This window comes from Poeciliopsis prolifica, unplaced genomic scaffold (assembly GCF_027474105.1).
Source record: "Poeciliopsis prolifica strain line A6 unplaced genomic scaffold, Auburn_PproV2 SCAFFOLD002, whole genome shotgun sequence".
Classification (NCBI taxonomy): domain Eukaryota; kingdom Metazoa; phylum Chordata; class Actinopteri; order Cyprinodontiformes; family Poeciliidae; genus Poeciliopsis; species Poeciliopsis prolifica.
Window position 1 is genome coordinate 5,555,025 of NW_026562377.1, and position 26,082 is coordinate 5,581,106.

General features: G+C 38.7%; 2 protein-coding genes across 3 annotated transcripts in view; one reads left to right on the forward strand and one right to left on the reverse strand.

The window, feature by feature from the left end:
- tprb (translocated promoter region b, nuclear basket protein) lies at positions 1-25,443 on the forward strand. Of its 2 annotated transcripts, none has more exons than XM_055048543.1 (51): positions 1-155; positions 477-581; positions 676-749; positions 1,710-1,806; positions 1,908-2,011; positions 2,092-2,256; positions 2,367-2,459; positions 2,589-2,669; positions 2,748-2,835; positions 3,469-3,609; positions 3,695-3,795; positions 4,108-4,305; positions 4,711-4,818; positions 4,907-5,133; positions 5,223-5,386; positions 5,557-5,696; positions 6,274-6,422; positions 6,519-6,681; positions 6,831-6,965; positions 7,046-7,186; positions 7,297-7,465; positions 9,090-9,256; positions 10,138-10,290; positions 10,404-10,520; positions 11,201-11,404; positions 11,507-11,694; positions 11,843-11,990; positions 12,092-12,229; positions 12,779-12,910; positions 13,243-13,373; positions 13,507-13,708; positions 14,204-14,350; positions 14,477-14,675; positions 15,228-15,421; positions 15,621-15,694; positions 16,314-16,504; positions 16,959-17,249; positions 17,982-18,136; positions 18,593-18,673; positions 18,797-18,979; positions 19,063-19,224; positions 20,255-20,348; positions 21,584-21,738; positions 21,820-21,873; positions 22,879-22,967; positions 23,260-23,369; positions 23,486-23,584; positions 23,719-23,872; positions 24,623-24,744; positions 24,829-24,915; positions 25,216-25,443. In XM_055048543.1, the coding sequence occupies exons 1-51, from the start codon at positions 5-7 to the stop codon at positions 25,263-25,265; spliced, it is 7,065 nt and encodes a 2,354-aa protein (XP_054904518.1). In that variant the 5' UTR covers positions 1-4; the 3' UTR covers positions 25,266-25,443. The 2 variants fall into 2 exon arrangements, with proteins under 2 accessions (XP_054904518.1, XP_054904526.1); XM_055048551.1 differs by having other exon boundaries at positions 22,882-22,967.
- The window catches only part of prg4b (proteoglycan 4b), a 10,140-nt gene continuing 9,050 nt past the window's right edge, over positions 24,993-26,082 (reverse strand). Inside the window, exon 14 of the mRNA XM_055048576.1 lies at positions 24,993-25,585. Within this exon, the coding sequence (XP_054904551.1) occupies positions 25,476-25,585 (110 nt within the window). The 3' untranslated portion in view covers positions 24,993-25,475. The remainder of the gene's footprint in view (positions 25,586-26,082) is intronic.

A 26,082-nucleotide genomic window follows, 5' to 3' on the forward strand; every position in this document is an offset into this window, starting at 1 on the left:
GAAAATGGCGGCACTGCTGTTGCAGGAGCTGGATTCGTCCGAGATATCTAAACTACCGACAACTCTTCAAGGCAAACTTGAGAAACTTTTATTAGACCGGCAGTATGAAATTGATTCTTTAAAAGCACTGCATGAACAGTTTCGGGTTGAAAGCGGTGAGTTATTAGTGCTTTTTTTGGCTAACTGTTGGTGCTAAACGTGCTGTCTACAGAGGGATGAGTGTTAATAGCGAAACGTTTGTTTAATTTATATAGCAATTGTTTTACTTTCGATTTATTTGCCTCTAATAAAACTAGTGGGTTGTTGTATTAAACTTACTCTTTTTAAGCTGCTGAACGCTTTGTAAAAGCCCCGCAGGAAGCTAACTTAGCTAACACAAGGCATTGATTGAAGCTAACTGATTTGAACTACACAAGACTAAATGATTCTCAGTAAGCAGATTTATCCTTATGATGTTGGCTACTTTTCCTGTACAGAACAACAGTTTTTCGAAAAAGTTGAACAACTTCAGCGGTGTCAGGCCGAGCTTTTGTCTCAAGCTCAAGAACATCTTAAAGTCAAAGAGGATTTCACGAAGCTTGGTAAAACATCCTAAGCTTTACTCCAGTTTTTCTCTCTAGTTTTCGCCTTTATTCGAGTCTTATCGATCAACTTACTGTTAAACATTTAATGCAGATGAAGAACTGAAAAGTGTTTGTGAGAAGAACAGGGAAAATGAGTCTGCGCAAGAGAAGTTGTCAACAGAGCAGGTAAGACACCACACCAACAAGCAAAGATAACAACAGTCATGATTTAAAAGACTGTCTTCTTTAAACATTTTTGAAGTTTCCCTTGGAATCGAAAACACACATATAAATAGATTGATCACTGTCGTTATTTGCTAAACAGTCAAATTTACATCGTTAAGCAAAGTGCAAAAGTCATGTTTGAATAATTATAAATAAATTTATTGTGGTGTATTGTTATCACATTATTTAGGACTTTTGGCCCCCCTATCATTCTAAAACATGGCCCAAACTCTGCCAACCAACAGCTTACAAACATATTGCCTCCTGTTTCACTTTAACATGTTTTCAAATGGGGCCATTCAATGACTGCAGAGCAATTTTACTTTTATATTACATTATCAGCAACAAGGTGATTCAAATGCTTTACATGATTAAAATAACAAGCAAAAACCTTGCATTGCAGTGGCAAAGGAAGGTAAGGGAAAGCACTGACAGGTTTATGATGCTCCATTTATTAATCAGCGGTTTTTCTGAAAGTTTATTCAAGATTAGAGGAGATAAATAAAAACTGAATGCTGCTTCTCCATGTTTGGTTCTGATTCTGGGGATGCAGAAAAAACTAGAACCAGAAGGCCTGAGTGACCTGGAAGGTTCATCCAACAATAGATCTTTTATTGAATTGTGGTGCTGAACCATTCAGTGATTTATAAACTAACAACAGTACTTTAAAGTCTATTCTCTGAGCTACAAGGAGCCTGTTAAAGGCCTTGTGACCAGTGGGTATGCTTACTTTGTGCTAGACTCAGTCTTGATTTAATAAAGTCAACCACACGACTCGGATTCAATTTAATATGTGTTCCTATTGAATGTGTGTGCAGATCAAACAGCTGCAAATTTGTTACCACACTTTCAGATGAAATAAATACATTTTCCCTGAGCTCTAGCACCATCACATTAAACACCTCCAATATGTCTCTTCAGACTTCGCTTTCGAAAGCCAAAGAGGAATTGGAAGGAGAAAAGCGGGAACTTTTGAGGACACTGGAGAGGAGATCACTGGAAGTTGAGAATTTAAATGGTAGGAATAAGATAATCTAACTGCACTATTTATAATTATATATATTCTTTATTGGCCTATAAAAAATTGATGGGACATATATATATTTTTTGCTTTGTCAGATGACTTGAGGCAGCTGAATGATAAGTTAATGGAAGTCAACACTAGTAAGATGGCTCTGCAGATGAAGCTGGATGAACTTGAAGCTGCAGCAGTTAACATTAAAGTGAGTTCTGAAGCGATCTTTGTCTTCATTGAATATTACCTTAAAAGCAAGCTATTGATCAGAGTTGTCTGTCTCTCCAGTATAAGGAGAAGCGTATGGAACAAGAGAAGGAGCTGCTGCATGGCCAGATGTCTTGGCTTAAAGATGAACTGAAGGCAAAGATGGAGGGACTGCTGACCCTGTCCAGGGAAAAGGGGAATGAAATCTTGGAGCTGAAATGCAAACTGGAGAATAAGGAAGATGAGGTGAGGATCTTTTTATTTCATTCTATGTCATTCTGTTGTGATTCAGTTTGTGTTGTGATTTTAATTTCTTATCTTTTATCCAGTTTAACAATGTTATTTTTAACTTGCAGTTAACCAAACTACAAGATCAAGTGACCAGTTTGAAAACCTCAAATGAACACCTTCAAAAGCAAAGTGAAGAGATGATCAACGCACTAAAAGAAGTGTGTATTTACAAATTGCCTAATTTGAAGCTCCCAGTTTTAGTTTATTGGCATATTTTGAAAGACATACATTACTTAAATTTTTTGTTGTTGTGCTTTTTAAATTATCGATAATTCATTTTCTTTTAGGCAAAGAAGCAGCAGGCCATTACAGAGGAGAAGTTTCGAAATGAACTGAATGCCAACATTAAACTCTCCAACTTATACAAGGTGTGGAGAAGCTTAAGAGTAAACTTTGTGCACAGTTGAGGCGTTTTTTTAGAATAACATTTCACTCTTGTTCTGAAGAGTGCGGCAAAAGATTCTGAAGAAAAAAGTGAAGAGCTGAGTCGGGCGGTGGAGGAACTGCACAAGCTGTTGAAAGATGCTGGAGAAGGTAAAAGCTGAGCGTTTCAGTCCAAACTTTGCTGACTTATAAAATTGGGTGCACGACAAGTTTTTATTAACCTGAGAACAAACTGGAGCATCTGTTGCTGCTGAACTCCAGCAGCAACAGATTCTGAGCTGTAATTATCTGGTCTTTTTTATTGTGGATTTTCATTCATCCATACTTTTGTTAATATTTCTGGTTCAGTTTTTGGCTGAATATTTGATCACTCTTCTTTAAAGAATATTTAGTTAATTTACAGGGACTGTTTTTTTTTTATCAAACAGGAACAGCTTTTAAGCACAGTCAAAAAATAATCAGAACTGCTACACTTGTGGATTTTTGGAGACCGGATTCTTTATGTCATTTTAGTGTGCTTTATTAATCCTAAGATCAGTATTGATCCCTGTTATTTTCTTTCATTACTTAAGATGTGATGACCTTTGAGTCTAAATTTGTTCAGAAACGTCCCCAAAGTAATATCCCAGATCTAAACTCCCCATTTAAATTAAACGGAAAGTTTAAATTAATAATTTAGAATTCAAAATTAATGATTAGCATTCCTTTGGTAAATGCATGTAAACTTGTGGCTGCCAGTATCAAAGTTTGAAAAAAAAAAAAAAAAAATGTTGTCAACTTCAGCCAACAAGGTTCTTGAGGAAAAGCTGCAGGAGATGGACGGCGCAGCGGACAAAACTGTTCATGAGTTAAAGGAGAAGATCCAGAGCCTTGAGAAAGAGCTGGACAACGCCAATGACCTGTTGTCAACTTCTAAACTCAGAGGTCTGTTGTGTTAAACTTACTTCATGCTCATATTTTAAAATACATTTCAGTAGCATCTCTTTTTCAAAACATTTTTTCTGATAAGGACCAGCTGGTGCAAGCGTGCTGGCAGAGGACCAAATAACAACAATGTCTCCAACAGCGGCTGCTGTGTCCAAAATAAAACCCGGCATGAAGCTGACAGAAGTAAGTAAATCAGCTTCCTGGCTGCAGTCGTCATTAAGGTCATTCCCACAAAGTCTTAGAGCATAAAATTTGCTTTAGCATTTTTCCATGTCTGATTACAAATGGGAACAAAGAAAAATAAAATTGGAAAACGTGCATTTATAAACGCTTCACCATGTTCTATTTTACAGAACATAAAATTCAGACTTCTTATTCTAATTTAGTCTAGAACTGTTTGTGATTTTCAATATAATGCTCCATTTGATTTGTTTAAAATGTTGCCAAGCAGTTTCTTTGTCGACATTCTTGACCAAGCGAGTCGTGTGTTTGCAGTTGTACACGGCGTATCTGGAGAGCCAGGAGCAGCTGCAGCTGGAGCGCCTGGAGAATAAGCGCGTCAACAAATATCTGGATGACATTGTGCAGGAAGTCGAAGCCAAGGCCCCCATCCTGAAACGGCAGAGGGACGAACACGAGCGCATGCAGAAGTCAGTGGCCAGTCTGTCAGCCAAGTTGGAGCAAGCCGTTAAGGTAAGCCATGACGTTAACGAGGTGCAGGTCTGTATGGGTTTATTATTTTATGTTGACTTTCAATATATTTGCAATGGAGTAAAAAATATTAAATTGATACTTTTATGTATTAATATGACATGTTCAGTTTGTCACATTAGAACTACAAACTTTAGTGTACTTTAGAGGTTTATTTGGTCAACCTGTGGATGAAAAAGGATCAAGGTTCAGACCCCATTTAGCATGAATCATTTCCTTCCTCTACACAATCAGTCACTGCTTTGTGTTGGTGCGTCACATAAAATCCCAGTGAAATCATTTGAGTTTTGTTGCTGAAATGAGACAACCATTGGTCTTGCTTCAGCATTTGTCTTCTGCTTATAACACTAACCCTAAATGTTTGGGTTTTAAATATATATTTTACAGGAAGTTCACCGTCTGCAGAACGAGGCTGACGAAGCCAATAAGCGTTCTACTCTCCTGGAAAGAGACAATGAGAGATATGAACTCCAGGTGGCTGACATGGCTCAACAGGTGGGTTCCAGCTCCTCCTCTACCTTTATTCATTTTTAATTGTCCTTGGAGATTAAATCGATCCAAAATCCTTTATTCATCCTGTCAGGTTCGAGTGTTGCTCATTGAGCTGGAAGAGGCCCGTGGAAACCACGTGCTTCCGGAGGAGGAAGTGAGCTCAGCCGACATCAGCAGCACATCAGAGGTCATCAGCCAACACCTGGTGACCTTCCGCAGCGTGGAGGAGCTCCAGAAGCAAAACCAGCGACTTCTCGTGACCCTCAGGGACCTGAGTGACGCCCAGGAGAAAGAAGAGCAGGAGAGCACTGGCAATAAGTACGTCTGTTAAATCTTTAATATCTTCACAGATGGAGGAATAAAATCCCCAAAAATCTGATTCCAGATCTGATGATGTGCTCTTCTAGGCGGGTGGAGCTGGAGCAGAGTTTGGAGAAAGCCCAGGCAGAGTTGGAGTTGCTGAAGGAACAACGCAGCCAGCAGATTAAGATGACAGAGTCCATCGTGAGGCAGAGAGATATGTATCGTGTACTGCTGGCTCAGGCCACGGGAGTGGCGTTCCCTCAACAAGGTGAGACAGTGATCATTCTGAGAATCTGAATTTGACTCCATTTGAAAGAAGGTTCTATGTTTGCAACTTCCAATTTAAATCTGATTTGGTTTCCAACATTTCAGTCTACTTTTTTTTGTCCAATAAACCTTTTACTGATATGGTTTCACTCGTGTAATTGACATGTTTAGGATCACCACCGGAGGAGTTTTCTCTGACATCGACCCCCCGACGTTCACCAGCAAACACTCCCACCACCGGAACTCCCACTGCACTCGTGACTATGGCCGAGTCTGCCGAGGCGCTGGAGGCCAAGGCAGCGCTGCGGCAGGTGACCAACAACTTATTCACAACTTACAAGTGTTTGCATTCAAATTTTATGTATTTTAAACTTGCAGCTAAATCCCAAGAAGCTAAATGTTTTGTTCCTGAATCCTATAAAAACGTGGAAGAAAAAATAACAAAAACCTTAAACTGGGAAGTTTTTATTTTTGTCGTGTGGAAAAACAATCAATAGGAACCCAGTATTTTGAAAATGATCATTAGTTTTAGGATGGCCACCAGATGGCATTGTTCACTCTATAGAGAAGAGGTCTTTGCAAACCATCGACCTTTAACTTACGTTTGCAAGGAATAAAAGTGTTGTAAAAAATGCCATAATTCTTTCTTTATCAAATTTCAGAGGGGAAATAATTATCACTGCTAAAACATATATTTCAGGATACTTTTGTAAAGAACACCACAGAACTGTAAACAAAGGTTTTCTTTAAAAACTCATACATCTTCTGACATGGAAAACCTTGACCAGGTTTGAATTAAGTCTTACTGTCTGGTAGTTACTTCATACCCCCTCAATTAGAAGATAAATATACATGAAACTAAATACATTTGTCTTGTTTTATGTTCAGTTGCAGGAAGTGTTCTCTGCCTATAAGAAGGAGCGGCTGGACAGTGATAAGGCGATGAACGAGCAGAATGAAAAGCTGCAGGAGCAGCTCTCTGACCTCCGCTCTCAAAATGCCAAAATATCAACTCAGCTGGAGTTTGCATCAAAGAGGTAAAGTTCAGTGATCCAGATCTAGTTCCTATAAACTGTTTAGAAAATAAATTAGATTGTGTGGAAATGTTATTCCCCTGACTTCTGCGTCTACAGATATGAGATGCTGCAGGATAATGTTGAGGGCTACAGGAAAGAGATCGCCTCTCTTAGAGAGAAGGAACAGAAGATGTCCGCCAACACGCAAAAACTTGACCAGACTGCCCACATGCTAAATGAAGATTTAAAAGCTGCAAAGGAAAAACTTACCTTGACTGAGGTTTGCTCGCTTGATTTCTACTGTGCCTGGAAAGAGCCTAAAAGGGTTTAGTGGTTAAATTAAAAATCTACAGAATGTTAAAAAAAAAAATTTATCCAGTTAATCAACTGTCAGAATCCAGCTACCTCATAATTTATCTCATCACTCAGGGTCAGGCTGAGAAGCTGCGCAAGGAGAGAGACATGCTGAAACTGGTGGAGTCCAAGCTGAACCAGGAGAAAGAGACATTTGTGAACCAACAGCAGAGCCAGAATCTACTGCTGACCAATCTCCAGGCCATACAAGTGACTGAAGACTTGCCTTTACCTACTTTACTAACGATCAGGTAGCAGAAGCTGGAAATGTCTTTCGTTGTGTACTTCAGGCCACTCTGGAGCGGGCTGAGGCCAACACACGTCAGCGTCTCAACAGCCAGATCGAAAAGCAGGAACTGCAGATCTCCCAGCTCCAGAAGAAGCTGGAGCAGGAAGTGGAACAGCGCCATCTGTGCAGCAGGAACCAAGAAGTAAACATCATGTTGAAGTTATTTTTCTGAAACAAATTGATGTCATATGTACATACACAAAAAAAAAAACATATATACATATAATTTTTATTTCTATTTTTTATTTGCAGATCCAACTAATGGACGTCAAAAGGCAGCTGGAGACGCAGGTGGCCTTACATCAGAAATCCAAAGAGCTGCTGAATGCGGCTGAGTTGGAGCTCAACACCCTGAGGATGCAGCAAGGCCGCACTGAGGCGCGCCACACCCTGGGCTCTCCGTCTACACCCGTCTTCAGAGGTTTGCATAAATACTTTTATTTTCCTACTTTAATTTTAATGAACATTTTCACTGGGCACCAACATGTAAAGATATACCACAGACATTTTACAGAGTATTGCAGCCCGGCCTCAGTATCCAGGAAGAGAACATAAAGTAAACATATATTTAGACAGAACAAATGATAAAAAGGAAACAAAACATCTCAGTTTCAAATGTCTGGAGTCTAGAAGGGTCTTTTGATAATGGTGTTGGATTTTCTTATGTCTGTTCTTGGTTGTCATATTGTGTCAATTTTTCCCAGTTATTCACAAAAGTATCTTGTCTTAGTCTGAGAATGAAAGCCAGTTGTTTCCTTAACAAAGTGCAGCCGTTGTGGGATTGAGGGAACCGTTAACTGGGACCGGCTCCTTGTGGTGACTTTCATTTGCAAGCAATTAATAGAATATTAACCAAGTACACTTCTTCCTTCAAAATGTTTTTCTTATATTTCCAAAATGCATTGTCTGAAAATCATTTGTTACTGGGTACCCACAAATAGGCCTATAATAACAGATTTTGCTGGACAATAAATTGTCTCAGAATTTGTGATAAACGATAATGTTGTTGTTTTGAGGCCATTTTCAAGTAATATAATAACAATAAAACAAAAACACATTCTCAAACATCGATAAACGTGAAGTTCTAATTAACACTTAAACACTGGTCCTGGAAGACATTTGAAAAAAAAAGAAAAACAGAAACAACAAGTAAAATCAGTTATGAAGTCTCTGTGAACAAAATTGACTTTCAAAAAAAGGACAGTTGAGATCAAAGCACCAGACTGAAGATCAGTTTTGGGAGAAAAGAGAAAAATGATAAATCAAGTAAATTAAAATTTAGGGTTTTTTTATTTGTCATGCAATTAATTGATTTGTTTATTGTGACAGGCCTACCCACAGATTCTTTAAGTTGTACCATTCACATTTCTCCAAAAAAGGTCTAATTTTTAACACTCAGAATATATGTACATTATTTGCTTCTATATTTCCACGGAAATAATACAGAAGTAAAATGGAAAACCTGATTTACTTTCTCTTTATCTAGTGAGATTTTTCCACCCACAGCCTGGAGTTTGTTTGCTCTGACTTATGCATACATGTTGCCATTCTTCTGATCTCCATTTTGGTTTCTTTTTCCCAGTTATTTTTTATGGTGTATTTTCTTGGCATAAATACTTTTAGTAGAAATATGTAGCAGATCTGTATAGTTTATTGTTTAAAGCCTACTTAAACATAAATATGTCTTCACTGGATGTTATAAAGTGTACTTAAACTTAAACAGACTTTATAACATCACTTGATGTTTTAAAGTCTGCTTAAATGAAGCTATTGATTGGTTCACTTTCAGATTATTTAAATGTGCGTGCAAAGAATGTTAATAAAACACAATTACACCCATTTCTTTTCTTTTTGTTTTTACAGTTGTCCATCTTGTTGTGGTTTGACCCAGTTGTAGATGCCCCAGTTTTAGGTTATTTGAATTGCCATCTATAAAGAGTTTCAGCCACACTTTTCTTTAAAGACTCAAAACTTGAAATTATCTTTTTTTTTTTTTTCCTGTGGAGAGAAATGCACGCTCCCCAAGCTTTTCTGTCTTATTGCAGGCCTGCAGGGTTCAGATCAAGAGAGGGAGGAGCTGCAGGGCCGCCTGCAGCTGGCTGAAACCCGGGCAGAGGAACTGGCAGAGAGCCTGAGGGCTACCACCTCCAGCATGGAGCAGTACAGAGCCATGGCTCAAAGCTTGGAGGAGGCCTTGGAGACAGAGAAACAGGTCAGGATGCCGTGGAGACACAACCCACCACCAGTTTACAGGACTCTCGCATCATAAACTGCTTACATGTTTTACCATCCTCAGTGCTATAAAGCAAGTTATAGAGAAATTCCTTTTGTTTTATACATTTAACCACTTTATTTTTATGCCAAAGGAGTGATGGAAAAACACTTATCCACGAAAGGACGCACAAAGAACCACCTCACAATAGTATAAATTGTTTAAAAACAAGATTTTATGAATGGCAGTAATATTTTGGAAAAAAATCGTAGTGTCTAAACAGACTATGTCAAATTAGGGCTGGCAACATTTCTGTCATTCACAACATAAACTCAAAAAGTATTTCTGTTCTAGTTTCTATTGCAAATATCTTAATCCACTGGAAAAAAGACTAAACTAACTTACAAGTAACTTTTCAGTAAGATATAAGAGCTTGTTTTAAGTCCACAATTCCTTAATATTAATGAAAAAGTGTGAGCTATGAGTGAAATTATCTGCCAGTGGAACAAGACTTTTTATTTTTCTCCATATAAGTGAAATAATTTTTTTCGTCAATATTAAGAATTTATTCACTTAAAACAGGTTTCTGTATGTCGCTGAAAAGTTACTTTAAAGTTAAACGTTACTTTTCTCTTATTTCAAGCGTATTAAGATATTTTTCTAGAAAGTAGACCAAAAATAGTTGGTGAGGTTTTGTTTTTAGCTATGTTCTTATGAATTACTCCTAATATATGAATATATAAACAATGAAGTATTAATTTAAATGGTCAAAAAAAGTTTGGTTTCTGTTGCTTGGATAACAGAAGTGCTGCTGTTGGTTTTTATCGACAATTCTTCTGACATTTGTGTTGATTTCTTGCTTGTACACGCCCACTCCCCAGGTAACGGAGCAGGCTCGCCTGTCAGTTGAGGCTAGTTTGAAGGAAGCTCAGGAGCGACACCGGACGCTGGAAGAGAAACTCCAGGGAGCAGAGAAGGAAAAGCAGGACTTGGAGGAGAGCAAGAAAAAAGACCTGGCATCTCTGGAGGAGCAGGTCTGAAATCCACCGTCATCAAACTGGAAACGGCTGGAGATCATAAATTAGTATGATGGGCTTCACCTTTTTCTCACATTTGTTTGTGACATATTTACCTGTTTGTGTGTTAGATTAATGACCTGAAGAGAAGCCTGAGCAGTGCGCAGACAGATCACCAGGCTGTGCTTCAGCAGCTGGCTGTAGCTGAAACCCAGAAGCAGCAGGCTCTGCAGGACAGACAGGAGCAGGTAAGCATAACCCAACAAACCGCAGTTTAGTTTGTTTTTAAGCATCTGTGAGGATATTGCAAAATACAGGTTCAAGGTAATAAATTAAAACATTTTAAAAATTTGCTTTTTGTTACTCCAGCATTGATACTTGCATAAATTAATATACCAAGCTTTTAGGTTTTATTGGTATTTGCCTTTTATTGACATGTACTGGTGTTTATAACTCATGCATTTAAGACAGATAGGTTATTTGAAAATCACCAGTGTAGTAAATTGTCTTATTAATAACAGTGAAACACTGAGTTAATCAAAGAAAAATGCACATTTGTCTTTTAATGTTTTATTTAGATAATCAGAGTAAAAGGTAAATAATTTATTCTCAGAGATCAAGCGAGAGAGAGAAGTAGAAGAGTAAGAAGTGAAACTTAAGTCATTCTCTCTAATAATTTAGTGACCTACAGACACCTCCCATCTCAAGGAGTCATTTTCTCAGACTTCTTACAAAGAAACATCTGTGACCCTGAACCAAAAATCAGAGATTAACACCATGTCAGAAAACTTCTGTTATCAGTTCCATTTTCACAGTAATAAGCCAAAGTTGTTATTTTGTCAAAACACCAGCTACTTTGGTGCTGATGGAGCTTGTTGGGAGCCCTACACATGAACAACACATGGAATCTTTTTCTCAATCCCCCAAGGCTAAGCTGGCAGCTGAAGCTCAAGATAAATACGAGCGGGAGCTGATGCTGCACGCAGCCGATGTGGAGACCCTGCAAGCCGCCAAAGCTCAAGACCTGCAGGCCGCCGAGCTCAGAAACCAGCTGGAGGAGAAAGTCCAGCGAGTCAGCTCTGAGCTGCTGGAGGCCAGAGTCTCCTGGGAGGTGCAGGAAAAGATCCTAAAGGTTTGGTCAGAACAAATTACTGCAAGCTAAAAGAAATTTAAATTAAAACACTATTCACTGTTTTTGTTCTTGATTAATTACTGTATCCATGATATCTTATAGGAGGAAACATCTAAGATGGAAAGTCGTTATGAGGAGCTGCAGCGGCAGAACACCCTCCTGCATGAGCAGGTCCAAACCATGAGCTCCAAGATGGCCGCCAGTATTCAGCGTGCCGCCAATGAGAGTTCGCTGAACGTTTCTTTGAGTGAAGAGGGAAAATCTCAAGATCAGCTGCTTGAGATTCTGAGGTAATTTTCCCTCTTCAAAGTTTTCTCTAGTATTTCTAAAAATCCTGAAGTCTTTCTCTTCTGTACTGATTAATATGTGCTGCTTTCCTTGGTGCCCCGTCCATTTTTGGTGTCTATTTTTCAATTTTACTCAAATTTTCATACACAGGTTTGTTCGTCGGGAAAAGGAGATTGCTGAATCCCGGTTTGAGGTGGCACAAGGGGAGAGCTTACGTCACCGTCTGAGAGCTGAACACTTGGAACGAGAACTTAGGGAAGTGCAGGACAGTCTGACTGCTGCAAGGGAGAGAATGCAGGTGTGTTTAAAAATTCACTTGCACTATTAACTTATTATCTACAAAGTTTCCAAACACCTACTATGTTCTGCTTCTAATCCCTCAATGCTGACTTGTCTCAGGTGACTGCAAAGACTCTGGCCCAGCATGATGAGCTGATGAAAAAGACTGAAACGATGAATATCTTAGTGGAGACCAACAAGATGCTGAGAGAAGAGAAAACCAAAATGGAGCAGGAACTGCAGCAAACTCAAGCTAAGGTGGCCACCTCATACTATTGGAAAAAGCTGGTTGAACTCTTCATGCATTTGTTCCTCAGTTATAGTCAGGAATTTATGTTGTCATAAGCTTCATAAATTTCATCTTAATTTTGAGCTTTAAATTAACTCTTTTCCCTGGTTTTATACTAAGATGATATGACTGTGCACAAGTTTGAATTTCCACTAATAATCACATGGTCATAAATATACAGAAGGGCTCAGATGTGAACAGTTTCTTCTCTTTCTATGGGTGTAATTTAGCCTGGACGTATAATTTGTATCTTGTGCAAATTAAAGTAAAATCCTAAATAAATTCCAACTTGTGCACACAATATTTTTTTTTTTTAATTCAGCTGTTATCTTGTCACCATAGGAAAAAAATTATTGAAATGCACTAATATAAAAACAAAATTAATGACTTTTATGTCCATGATGAGGACATCAACTGGACTGCAACAGTGTACACAAAGCTGTTAGATTTATTTCTAAATTAATTTTTTTAAGTTCTACGTTTCTTCACACTCAACTCAAGAAATATGTGTGTTTCAGGTGCAAAAGATGGAGTCGGACATCTTTCCTCTGCAGCAAAGCAACTCTGAGCTGAGTGAGAAAAACGGCATGTTGCAGGCGGAGAAGGCGATCCTGGAGGAGGACATAAAGCGCTGGAAGGCTCGAACTCAGGTCAGTTTAGAGATGAGGGGTTAAAGAAAGAAATCTGGGAAAGTACATGCAGTGGTACCTTGCGTTAATGACAGAGAAAAGAAATATCACAGAGCAAACAAAGAAAAAGAAACAGTATTGTTTTCAAGAACGAGTATTATTAACCGTGTGTGTATGAGAGCGTATGAGCAGATATGGTGATATGAATGACATCAGGTGAAGTAATTAAAAAGAACACGAAGAAAAAGAAAACCAACACTGACAATAATAATGCATCAATAAATTGTATTTTCTACCTTGATATTTTAAAAAGTTCTGGGAGAGTTTTATGTTTATATATTGTGTTCCTGCAGAATTTGCTGAGTCAGCAAAAAGATTCAGACCCCGACGAGTACAAACGTCTCAACACCGAGAAAGAGCTACATCTGAAACGCATACAGCAGCTCACGGAGGAAAACTCTCGACTTAAAGCTGAGTTGAACAAGTAAGAGACCTTTTTTTTCTCTTTTGTGATGAAATATTGTTTAATCACGTCACCGAAATGTTGACTTTTGTGGATGTTGTCACTTATTTTTCTCCAACCTGGCTAATATTTTCTTCTCCTTGTCCTTGCACAGGATAAATAACCTAACAACATCACTCCAGGGACAAATGCGTGAAAGTATAAGTAAAGCAAACGACGAGAGAAATATGTTTAGGAAGGACATTGAGACTAAAACCCAGGAAATCCAAGAAAAGGTGCGAACCATCACTCAGGTGAAGAAAATTGGACGACGCTACAAGATGCAATATGATGAACTAAAGGTGCAACATGACAAGGTAAGGGTTTCTCTCTGTCTCAGTTTGACCACTTAAGAGAAAATGCATAGTTGATTGAATCAATAACAATAAAAAATCACCTACTGATAAAATCTTAGCCAGATCATATTAGAACAATAATTAATAGGTTTTATTGTCTTCCTGAGCTGATAGGAATAATTTATATTCGGAGAAAAGATTATATGATGCCATGCTGTGAGGGAGCAGTTGCTATAACACAAATATTTCTCAAACAGACAAAATGATTACAGGGTTGCCATTTTAAATTGCCTTCAGTGTCTTAAATTAGCGATTAGTGCAGCTGGTAAACCGTTACTCAGTTCCAGAAGAAGGCCAACATTTCCAAACTCAGTCTGATTTATCCTTCCATTTGTTATTGAGCACACAAACCTTGCAGTACTCTGATCAGCGAGTATCGCTTTGGCAAACTGAATGAACAGAACAAACAAATGAACTGGCTTCATCTCTGCTGATGTCTCTTTTTACGTCCTCCAGCTCGTTGCTGAGGCCGCTGCAGGCCCATCCCAAGACGAGGAGGCACATCAAGCTTCAGCTCAAGAGCTGCAGAGCGTAAAAGACTCCCTGAATCAGGCTGAGACCAGAACCAAAGAACTGGAAGGACAGCTGGAGAACGTCAACAAGGTTGAACATCACAAGTGTCAAGAATTAAAAAAACATATTAAACTTCTAAGACCCGTTTTGACTTTATTTAAGGCTTTTCTGATGTTTAGATTAAGAAATGGTTTTGTGACCCCTCCTGCACTTCAGGTGGTCACAGAGCGGGAGACTGAGCTGCGTAATGTACAGGAACAGTCGTCCAGGCTGCAGACGGAGCTGAACCGCCTGAGGCAGGAGCTGCAGGAGAAAACGACGCAGGAGGAAAATCTGAGACAGCAGATGACCGAAAAGGACGAGAAAACACGAAAGGCGCTTCTGGTTGCCAGACAGAAGATCACCCATGTTACAGGTGAGAAGATTTTCTCAAATTACATGTTGCATCCAACAAAAACTTAACAATTGCCAAATCATTAACAAGGCTAAGACGGGTGTTTGAAATCCTTGAAAAGTTCTTGATATTCAGACTGTGCAGTCTTCAAATAAAGTGCAATCTAACATTTGATTAAAGCCTAATTTTACAGTTGAAACAAGATGTTTATAGATAATGAAAAGACATAAAAAAAAATTTAATCACAGTTTTGAAGTTAAATCAAACCAATTTTTTCTTGTTTTTGTTTAGTTAGAATTCGGAAAAGTATTTTTATTTGCTAAATACCAGAAAGAGATTTTTTTTTTTTTTTTTTTGTGCAACTTTTTTGTACCGGTCAAGTATAAGAGAGAGATTTAAAAACATAAAACTTTGTTATACTTTAGCTTACCATATCAACAGTAATAAATATTTATTAAAATTTAGTTTTTATCTCCAAAGTGTGATGCTGAAAAAATCCTGCACATGAGTAAAAAATAAAATGTTTATTTCTATTGTTGCTATATTGATTTCCTTTAAATGATTTGCTGTCAGCCACCAAAGAGCAGCTGCAGCGAGAGAACGAGGAGCTGAAGCAGCAGCGTGAGGAGCTGGAGGTGCGAGTGAGCGCTCTCAGGTCTCAGTACGAGGGCCGGCTCAGCCGACAGGAGCGGGAGCTCAGAGACCTGAGGGGTCAGCAGGAGAGACAGGAGCAGAGAGACGAGCCTCCCGAGGCCGGGCCGAGCAAGGTCAACAACCTCCACCTCATCTCCACATTGGAAAACAGTAGAAATCTTCAAAGATTACAACCCATGACAGCCTCACTTTGCATACCAACCTAGCCTATATGTTTCAGATATGTGTTAAAAGTGCATCTTTGTTGGATTTGTGAAATTTCTGTCCTAGTCTTTTTTGCTTTTTAAACAAATGTTTCTTTTCTTATTTTAGACTCAAGAGCAGCAAAGGACGACAGAACAGAGGCAGATCAGTCTGAAGACGACCCCAGCTACAGACAGGGGCAGGTAAGCGTTCAAATTAATCCTCAAATCTCCACTGACGTCATTCTACACAATGAAGTCGTTTGCTTCCATTCATTAAAGTTAGAAAAGGTTTTGTTTTTTTTCTACAATTACGGTCCATATGGTTGCTTAAAATCCTGGGAAATGCTTGAATTTCAGTGAGATGTTTTCAATATTTGGAAAGTGCTTGATTTTTGTATTAATGTTTAATTGGCAAACTGCACAGTTTTATAATGAAGTGAATTCAATTAACACTTAATTGAGCGTTAAAAACTCGAAAAGAAAAAATTAGAAACAAAACTACAGTTGAAACCAGATATTTTTACGCACCTAATAAAACAAATTTTCTTCTAACTATTTGAAGTTAAATCATACTAATCATCAGTTAGGATTAAACAAAATTATTTCTATTTGCTACATGCCAGAAAACTTGGAGAGAAATTTGTTTCAGAATTTGTGACTTTCTTTGTATGTTAATAGAAAATCTGAATATTTTGGTGGATTTGATGCTGTAACTCTTGGAACACCTTCATACCAGTTTCCTGGTCAGGACATCTATAGATTTTCTCCATGCATCTATAAAGTGTTCATTCAATTCATCATTTTTATTTTTCATCTTCAGCGCAAGCACCTCTGAGCCGCCGACCGCCAACATAAAGCCAACACCTGTGGTCGCCACAGCCAGCAAGCAACCGGTCAACCCCGGCAACAAACCGACCCCCCGGGCAAGCATCAGACCGATGATCACGCCTGTGCCGCCGCCAACACCCACCGCTACGGTCATGCCCACCACACAGGTGGAGACGCAGGAAGGTCGGTGCTTCTGCAAATACCTTTGATTTCAAAGAGGAAATGTAGGGCTGCAGTAAAAAAAAATTCAGCGCACATAAAAATGCAAATAAATAATTTTAATGAATTTTCTGAATGAAATTCAATAACAGGATTCCTTTAGATATTTGGAGCTGAAATAAAGGTGGATAGCAAAAGTTGCTTTAATATGAGGGGGGATTTTTTAATATAAAACTATGCAATCAGAGGAGTTCTGCATAAAACATGTATCGACAAAGAAGATTTTTCATTTTAAATTCAAAATCTAACTTTTTTTTTCCACAGTTTTGGCTTATTTTTGTTCTGTTATTTCAGCAAATTGACTTTTGTTTAGAGTCTTCATGTTCCGGTTAATGAGGAGATGATTATTATTTCATTAATCAATTAATTATTTTAGCTCTTAAAAAAATAACTTTCTCCACCTGGTCCTCATCAACAGCGATGCAATCTACTGAAGCGCCGCCGGTGGAGCATGTGACAGTGTACGGAAGCGCCAGCGGCTCAGTTCGCTCCGCCAGTCCCAACGTCCAGACCACCTTAGCGGGCCCCATGCTGACTGTTCAGCAGACGCAGACTCAGGCCACAGCATTCGTTCAGCCGACTCAGCAGCAGAGCGTCACCCACCCAGAGCCAGACAATCGGGAGCCGTCGCCTGTTATGATTGAGGCCACGCCCAGTTCGCAGGTGGAATGGCCTTCAACATCCTCTTCCTCATCTGTGTTCGGCACTGGTGAGACGTTTGTTCTAAAAAATGTTTTCGTTCTATTATTACTTTTCTCTCAGTTTACTGTTCACCACAAAAGTTTTTGCACCTGTTAGAATTACATAAATGTTTAAGTTGTCTGAATAAAATCTAAACTTTAGCTTTTGAAGTTTTGAAACTGCAGCATTTACTGGACTCGCCTCCCCATTTATCTTTGCAAAATGCATCAACAGAGTCCAGAGTGAAATAAACAAGTTTTGAAATCTGACTAATTAAGGTTGGGTGGTAAATTGAATTGTATCAATAAATCAGATTTTTTGCTCATGAAAATTAATTTCAGAAAAATCTGGATTTTGTTTTGTTTTTTGACCAATGCACTCCAGAGTTACAGATCAAAAAATTGATCAAAAGAATCTTTTTTGATCAATCACAGAAAGAAATCAGAATAATAAAGCTTGTGGTTGTAAGGACTTTGAACCGTCTTGCTGCTGAAAATGTGATAAATACGTAAAATTACCTCAACTTACCTTAATGTGTAAATGATTTTGAATTCTTTTTGCAATGAATTGCACATTATATTACATCCATCAAACAAATAAATGGAAAAAACAAATCCTTCCCAAATCTGGAAAATGAAGAAATTCACACACATTCAGATTAATTTGAATTCACTTTCATTTCTGCAGGTTAAAAATGTACTGAATTAAATGTATGCATCCTGTTTATGTACACATTGTATTAATTGCACCTTTACTCCAGTTTCAGCAACGCCTGGGACCTCCGCCCTGTCCAAGAGACCTCGAGAGGAAGAGGAGAGCAGCGCTGCTGCATTCACAGAGGTGGAGGCGACCCAGGAGGAACCCAGAGCTCCAGTGGCCAAAAAGCTGCGCATCATCCAGAGGGTGGGACCAGAGGTGAGGAGGAAGAGGGTTTTAATTTGATAAAATGGTTGTGGTAGATTTATATTGCCTGAATTTCAATGAGGTGTTTCTACGGTTTTGAAAGTGGTCGATGTTCAAACAGCACATCATCATTTAATTACTTGGAAAAACGTTATTTACAGATGGAGTCAGATATTTTCAGTCACCTAATAAAAATATGTTTTTTTTCTCATTTTCTGAAGTTGAATCAGATTAAACTTTTCTTGTGTTAGGTCAGTTACAATCACCAGTTATTTATATTTGTTAAATGTCAGAAAACGTAGTGAGAAGCTTTTCAGAGCTTTTTTTTTTTTTTTTTACTTCAATTGTGTAAGCATTTAATTTGAGCAGAAAATCCTGAACCTTGAAATGATTTGTTTAGCTTGTTTCAATTTAACGAATAATTATTTTTCCTAATGCCAATTGATGACGTATCGGTTATGATCTCAGGAGGAAGTGATGGCTGAGGAGAGTGCAGAGGCCGAGGGGGTGGTGCCATCAGACAGCCAGGATGGAGCAGAAGCGAGCCAGGTTTGTATCAGATCATTTTAGCTTGTTTAAAAGTTTTTTTTCCCCTCTTTTATGTTTTTATTTATCACAAATTCTGTCATTTAGAAATGCATTAAGATTACATTTATATATTTCACCCTGCAGACAGAGTTTTCAAACCTTGAGGAAGCGGAGGAAGATTTAGCCTCTCAGTCGGTCCCAGCAGATCCGCCGGTCACCCCAAGTCAAAGTGAGACGCCTGACCAGCTGCAGCAGGAAGTCATCGTCATACTGACGGACTCTGAAAGCGACGAGGAGGAGGAGGAGGAGGAAGAGGGAGAAGAGCAGGTAAAGTATTGATCGAACATTGTTAAAGTCTCCTTTTATAAAATGTCCCCTGTTCCTCTCATTGTTGCTTTGTAATGCTACAGGACTATGCAGAGGAGGAGGAAGAAGATGAGGAAGAAGAGGAGGAGGAGGAAGAAGAGGAAGATGATGAGGATGAAGACGATGGGGGGATGGAGGAGGAAGGAGAGGAGAGCAACGAAGGAAGCGGCAATGGCAACGAAGTTTATGAAGGAGACGAAACAGAGGTTGAAAATAAATCTTGTTCTCATGAAATGATTTGTCATTAATCGCCCTCCCACATAATGTTTTTCATTCCAACACACTCAACCTTTCCAGCTCTTACTGTGTTGTTCCAGTATCTGTTTTTCACTTGACCTTTCTGTCATAATGCTGTACTTTTGTCTAGATAATTAACTTTTACTCTTTTGTTAGGTGCACATTTTCAGTCGGATGAGTCAGTGTCTCAAAAGTGACATTTAATTCCCCTCTGAAAACAGAAACACGCCAATCCGCTTCGTTGTTGTTTCTAGTATTGGCTTTTATACAAAAATAGTCATGTTTTTGCGCCACGATTACTTCAGTTTTTTTGCAGACTCTGAATAAAGGCTCAGGAGAGATGAAAAATAAAGAACAAGGATTCAATATTTTGAGGACAAGTTAATGCTTCAGTTACATACATGTAATTATCAGTGAATTCCTTCTGATTGGAAGCGTTAAAAATATTTTGAAGACAGAATCTGTGAAGGGAGCTGAAGATTAGGGTGAAGTAATAAATTAACCAAAACTCCACTGGAAGCATAAAAAAGCCAGTCAAAAATTACGAGAAGAGCTCAATTTCTGTTATTTATTTATTCTGCGTTTTCTGATAGGAGACAGGATGATGTAGATTTATGGGTTTTGATCGATCAGGTCAGGTGATCAACACAGGATTTCTTGTTTTTTAGTTTGTGTTTAAACAGATTTCTATTTAGTTGTACACAACAATAAATAATCCTTGTGAGGTCTTGTCATTTTGATTCCTGGTTAAAGCGTGCAGGGCTGGTATTAGTTTTTTTCCACCTACTGAAAGGCATCTTTGTTCAATGCAGTGAGTCGGTAAGTTGTGTCTTCTGCTAAGCAATCATGTGCCAGCTTCAAATACAGTCACCCATCTTTCTCCCCTGTGTTTTTCCCCTTTCCTTCACTTCATTCAACATTTAATATCCATCATTTTTATTTATTTATTTCTTTTCCCTCACTTTCTTTCAAAATTTTCCTGCGTTCTGCTCTTCCCAGGGAGCTGATGTCACCGACCCGGGCACTGAGACAGAGGAGAGCTTAGGGGCGTCGGACTCCACCCAGAGGCCGGCCGATTCCCAGACACCAAGCTGTAAGATCCAGGAAACCTTGTCAAAAACATGAACAGTGTATTTCTGATTCATACTCTCCACCTCGGGTTCCAATTAGTTATCGACCACTTAGCGATGACGGGAAAAGATGTAAAACATCTGCTGGCATGAGAAGGGGAAGCTGGCCAAAATGAATCCTCTCCAAAACAAGACGGTGGTTATTCATACTAATGAGGATTTTGTCTTGCATGTTGACAACGGTCAAATATTCATATTTTTGTGCAAAGTACTGACTTTGGCAAAAAAATAATAATAATTCTAAACCTCCTGCTTTTTAAAATTAGATCTGACCTTAAAGGCATCAGAAAGCTCAAAAGCATTTCACTGACTAAATGTACTCATTATTTTTACTAAAGTGTTCAAGAATTTTCATCCTTTGGATCAGTATGGAAAGAGAAAATAGGCTAGTGGAAAATTATTTTATTCCTTCGTTTTAAGTTTGTTTATCCCAAATTGTGCACATTCCTCTCACCCTTCCGAATTTTCATCTACCTCTCCAGTTGGTGATTTTTACACGCATCTATAATTAAAGCCTGACTCTCAGTGAACGTTTGTACTTGCATTTTAAAGCATTAGCTGTAAATTGTATGAAAAACTGGAAGAGTTAGTCTTGAAAAAATGCTCAGAAACTTGATTATATTTTTATATTATTTTATAACTATGTAAAATACAAAACTTGAGAATACTCCAAGAAACTAAATCTTGCTACGTTGGAAAACATCCATAAAAATAGTCCTGGAAAAATGTTTTTAGGTTTGCTACAGATTTAATCTTTAAGTATAGATGGGTAATAAATCATCCATATTTGTGAATTACCAAAATCCACAAATATTTGAGTCCCTGTATTAAAACACTCATAACTCTCTCTCTTCGTACCAAAGCCGTGACGACGCGATTCCGACGCCACAAAAGCTGTCGTAGTCCAACCATTGCACCGTGAACTCGAATCACTCAAGGAATCGTTTCAGCCCTACAAACATTTAGAAACTGTTTCAACTTTCCAAGCTGATGTTCTTGTGAATATGTTTTAGAAATCAACTATGAGTCCACTGTACCATTTTTTTTCCTACTTTTTCTTTCAATTTTTTAAACAAGATTTGCTACTTTCAGCAGAATATATAATATTTTTTACCTCGTTTGCCATTACTAGCTGTTTAAAACTTCTATTGAATGTCAGCAGCTTGTTTTAATTACATATGTTTATCAAATGCTTCAGTTGAGGGAAGCCCAATGGAGGCCTTGCCAACAGAACAGCCAATCACAAGTTCCGGAGCACGTTTGCCCCAGTCACCACGGCGACCTGTGCAGCAGCTCCTGCCCCAGCTCAACATCCATCCCGCTCAGTCTGCAGAACTGGGAGCGTCTGCTCAGGTTCATACGCTGCGAGCGTCTCTCTCGAAGATCTATCGAGTATTTTTGTTTCTCCTCTAATCAGTTTTGTGTCTCTATCAGCGAATCCGTCGCCAGTCAGTGGGCCGACTCAATCCTGCCGTGCCCAGCAGTGCGGTAAGTTTTATTAGACATAGGCCTGTCTCAATAACGAATTTTTTTTTAGAAAATAAATTGTCTCTTTTTATTTGAGACCATTTTTAATCAATATATTGATAATTGTATAATAATCTAAGTTTGTCCTCTCAAAGACCAGTAAACTGTAACTTTGTGAAGAACTCTAAACATTAGAACTGTGAGATATTTTAAACAAGCACACAATAAAACAGATTATGAAGTCTGTAAACAAAATTTCCCTTCACAAAATATTAATCGTCAGAATAGAAATTATCAAGCTCATTTTAATTGATCATGAAATTAATTAATCGCTTCTTGCAACAGGCAAGTTCTCATTATTCTAATATTTCCAGTCTTTGTCTGTAAATTTATTTTTAGAGAAATTCTAAATATTTTCTAGCCATCCTGCTATTATTTACATTCAAGGCAATTAGGGCTGCCACTAGTAAATATTTTAGTAATTGATTCTTTTGTTGCTTGTTCTGATAATCATTAAAAGTCTGGAGTCAAAAGTTTAGCTCTCTCTCGTTTTCCAGCAGCTGCAGTAAATGTGGAAAATGCAGTTTATTTTTTAAAAAGTTTTCTCCATATATCTGCTTTCCTGGACTTCGTTTCTAAGTATCGATTCTGCAACTAACCGTTGGAGAGCCACCCGATCATGAAGATACTGCCATGATGGCACATAATGGTGCTGTCACTGATCAGAAAATATATTTTTGAGTGTTCAACGGGGCATTTTTAATTGGCTTAAACTAGGGCTGAAACGATTCCTCGAGCGATTCGAGTACATCGATTACTAAAATTCCTCGAGGAAAATGTATCTGCTATGAAGCTTTGTTAATTTATGTTTAATTATTTAGCGCACCGTGTTCCATTTAGTAAAATATTCATTTACAACAGCCCTAGCTAAAACGTGATTAAGCTCTGGTCACCAGCTGATAACTTTGTTATTGTAAATTTGTTTTATTTTTGTGTGATTATCAACAATATATTGTATTTTTGCAGCAGCATTTCTTTGAAGAAGACGACAGGATGGTTCCCAGCATTCCCACTCTGGTTCCCCCTCGCTCTGAAGGCTTTGACCAAGCTATCCAGTACGTCTCGAAAGCTGTACAATATGCATCTGTTGCAGCTAACGATTATTTGAATATTCAATTATTCTGACAAGGAATCGGATAGAAAAAATTGGCACATTCTGCAGATTTTTCACTTAACCAAATATTTTATACAATGTTAACAATACAGTAAAAAAGACAAGTAATTAATTCTGTTTTTTTTTTTGTTTTTTTTTTAATTAGAAACTTTTATTATCTAAAAATTCATGTTCATCTTGTTTTTAGTTTTAGTTCATGTCGTTTCATCGTGTTTTGTTCGCTCGGTTGTCAGTTCTCCACAGGTTGCTGGAGTCCCTCGCTTCAGGTTTGGTCTTTCAGAAGACGTGCCTCAGACCAGCTCCTCCTCGCACTCTGACCTCGGCCAGCTTGCCTCGCAAGGAGGTGATCCATGACACGTTTAAAAATAAATTACACAAAAAAAAATGGTGATTTTTATACAACAAAGCAATAAAAATGGGATCTTTGTTTTTTAATTGTGAAATGATGATTTTGTCCAGGTCTTGGGCTGTTTGAAAGTCCTCTGTTCTTGGCATCTCATGAGGAAGAGTCGGGTGGGCGCAGCGTTCCCACCACCCCACTGCAAGCTGCAGCTCCAGGTATCCGACAGTCAGTCAGCCTGACGCAAAGAGATTCATTTATTTATCTCAAGCCTTTTCATAAATTCAACCAACCGTCTGATGACTCAGATTCTGGAGCCTCTGCCGTTTGTAAAGTTTCCTTTTATCTGCAGTAACTGTCTTCTCGGAGGCTGCACAGTCTGATACGACGGAGCTCGCCTCGCAGTCGGTTCCCATGGTGAGCACGTCCACGCCGGGCCTGGTGCTGCCAGGAGCCGCCGGGGCCGGAGAGGAGAGAGACATCTTCCTGGAGCCAGACAGTGAGAGGTGGTTATCACTCAAGCTTTTTTCTTCACACCGTTATGGCCGTTTCTGAGGTACAGCAATAATGTTCAGTTTGACCCGGGGAGTGTTTAATCATGCAATAGCATTAGAAACCAAAAGAATCCTCCAAAACATTTTTGTATCTGATTATTAACTCCAAAACTAACCGTTTCAATGGACGACCATTTACTCATTTGTTGAAAAAACCTACAACAAAAAAAAACATTATCTTTGAAACTGGTCTTTTGTAGATTTTTTATATTACATTTTGACATTTTTTTTTCAAGGGGTGATCTTTATAATTGAACTTTAGACAAACATACTGTTCAGGGTCAAATTGACCCGCTAATTAAAATCAAGACAGATAAGCAGGGAGTATTTATGTTTCCACTCACTTCTGCTGAGTGTCCACTCAGTGTGGGTTTTGCCCACGGGAAAAGAAGAGGTTCCCGTCAAAAGTTGTATGAACACCTGCTTTCTCGCAGTTTCCTAGTAAAGTAAAGAGAATAGTGAGAAAGTGGGCTTGTTGTGTGGTGAAATACGCCTCATAGTTGCAAAGAAACAAATAGAATTGGACATTTTATGACTCTTTTTACCCTTCAACTTGACTGGCAATCAAATCCTTGACACTCAGTCCAGCGCGGAAATCGTCACGCTGGTAGTAGAAACAATCTTCAAACGTTTCGGCTTCCTGGGAAACACAGCAACAGGGGATGACTTCCAGCTGTGATCCTACATGTTTATTTTTTCCAGGCCCAGTGCTGAAGCGTCTGTGGATGCTGTGGCGTCGCAGGGAGACGCGGAGGAGCCGAGCCAGCCGTCTGACAAGGCCAACCTTCCCTCCACCAGCCAGGAGCCTTCCTCCAGCTCCGCAGGTAAAACCTTAAAACTCATCCATGACGGCCGTCTGGGATACCAGGTGAGACCGATGTGATTATAAATGTCTGTGATCTCTGCAGATACAGTCCCTAAACCCGCTCGCCCCGGACAGGCCAGACAGCTGCAGCGCTGGCAGGACAGCCGTGGTGGTCGGATGAAGAGAGGAGGTAGCAACTTTTATTGTTCTTTGTGGTTCTAAGGAACTTAATAAGCTGAAGGAAATGGGGGACAAAAAATGACAAAGTTTTCACAACATTTAGTCTTTATTGCCTTTCAATTTTCCTTTTAAAAAAAACCATCATGTTCACACTCTTATTTATGCACAAGCAGTGTATTTAATAAAACTTTGGCTCATAACCAAAACTGCCAGGAGATGATATTTAGGCATAGCATTGACTTATACTTGGTAACTGTACAGAAACTACATCATTGCTGAACTTGTATTTGAAATGTTTTGTCTTCCACAGGTCAAACCTTCCCTCCCCGCGGCTTTCATGGGAGACGATTTCTGAGATGAAGCTCTCATCAGAACCAATCAGAACCAACGCCTAACTGGAGGCGACACCATTCAACTTTCAGATCTGCATTCATCCATGTTCTTGTTTCTTGGATCAGATTTTGTTAATTTGAAAGTTTTTTTTTTAGATTCATGTTGATGCTGTGTTTTAATCAGAAAATAAAATTGTTTGAAATTAGCCCGTGCCCCTTTGTTGTTTTATTTTTCCAGTTAGGCTTTCTTCGGGCATCTGAAGAAGTTGTCGGTTTTCGACGACACATTTGCTCTCGGAGGGGCGACAACAGGTCGACCGTTGTGCATCCTCACGTTGTACGCCGTCGCTGCAAAACATTAGATGTGGCTTGGTCAGCATATTTTGTAAACAGATGCATTTCAGCTTATTTTTTTCATGCTGGTGGAAGTTTTCATTTGTTAAATGTTGCTTTTCACTCCACATTTAACAAACTGTACATCTGCCAAGCATCCGTCATTAAAGGCACTGGACTGAGTGTGGAAGTTTTGAACTCCTTTGAAGTTTAGCTTCCTAATACAAAACAAAGTAGGGGAAAAACACATTTCCTGCTTATAGATATTCAAGTTTTGTTTGAAGAATCTGTGCCTAGCCAATAATGTTTCAGTGGATAGAAATGAAGCTAAGTCTGTCAAAATAGTGACACTGATTAATTGAGAGCTGTTTATATCTTGTATTGTTGCAGCTGCAAACTATTTCATCGGGATTTTGTAATAGATCCTTTGAATGTGGAGTGAAACCAAAAGGAAACATTATTTACAAAATATGCTTGCCAGTGTGAATATTGTCTATATTTATCTTTAAAAA

Bases quoted from the DNA above. Each gene is read 5' to 3' on its own strand.
- tprb (XM_055048543.1), top strand. From the start codon at position 5: ATGGCGGCACTGCTGTTGCAGGAGCTGGATTCGTCCGAGATATCTAAA. The intron at 2,012-2,091 runs GTGAGTTCTGAA...CTGTCTCTCCAG, and splicing joins CTGCAGCAGTTAACATTAAA to TATAAGGAGAAGCGTATGGA. The intron at 20,349-21,583 runs GTAAGATCCAGG...CAAATGCTTCAG, and splicing joins CGATTCCCAGACACCAAGCT to TTGAGGGAAGCCCAATGGAG.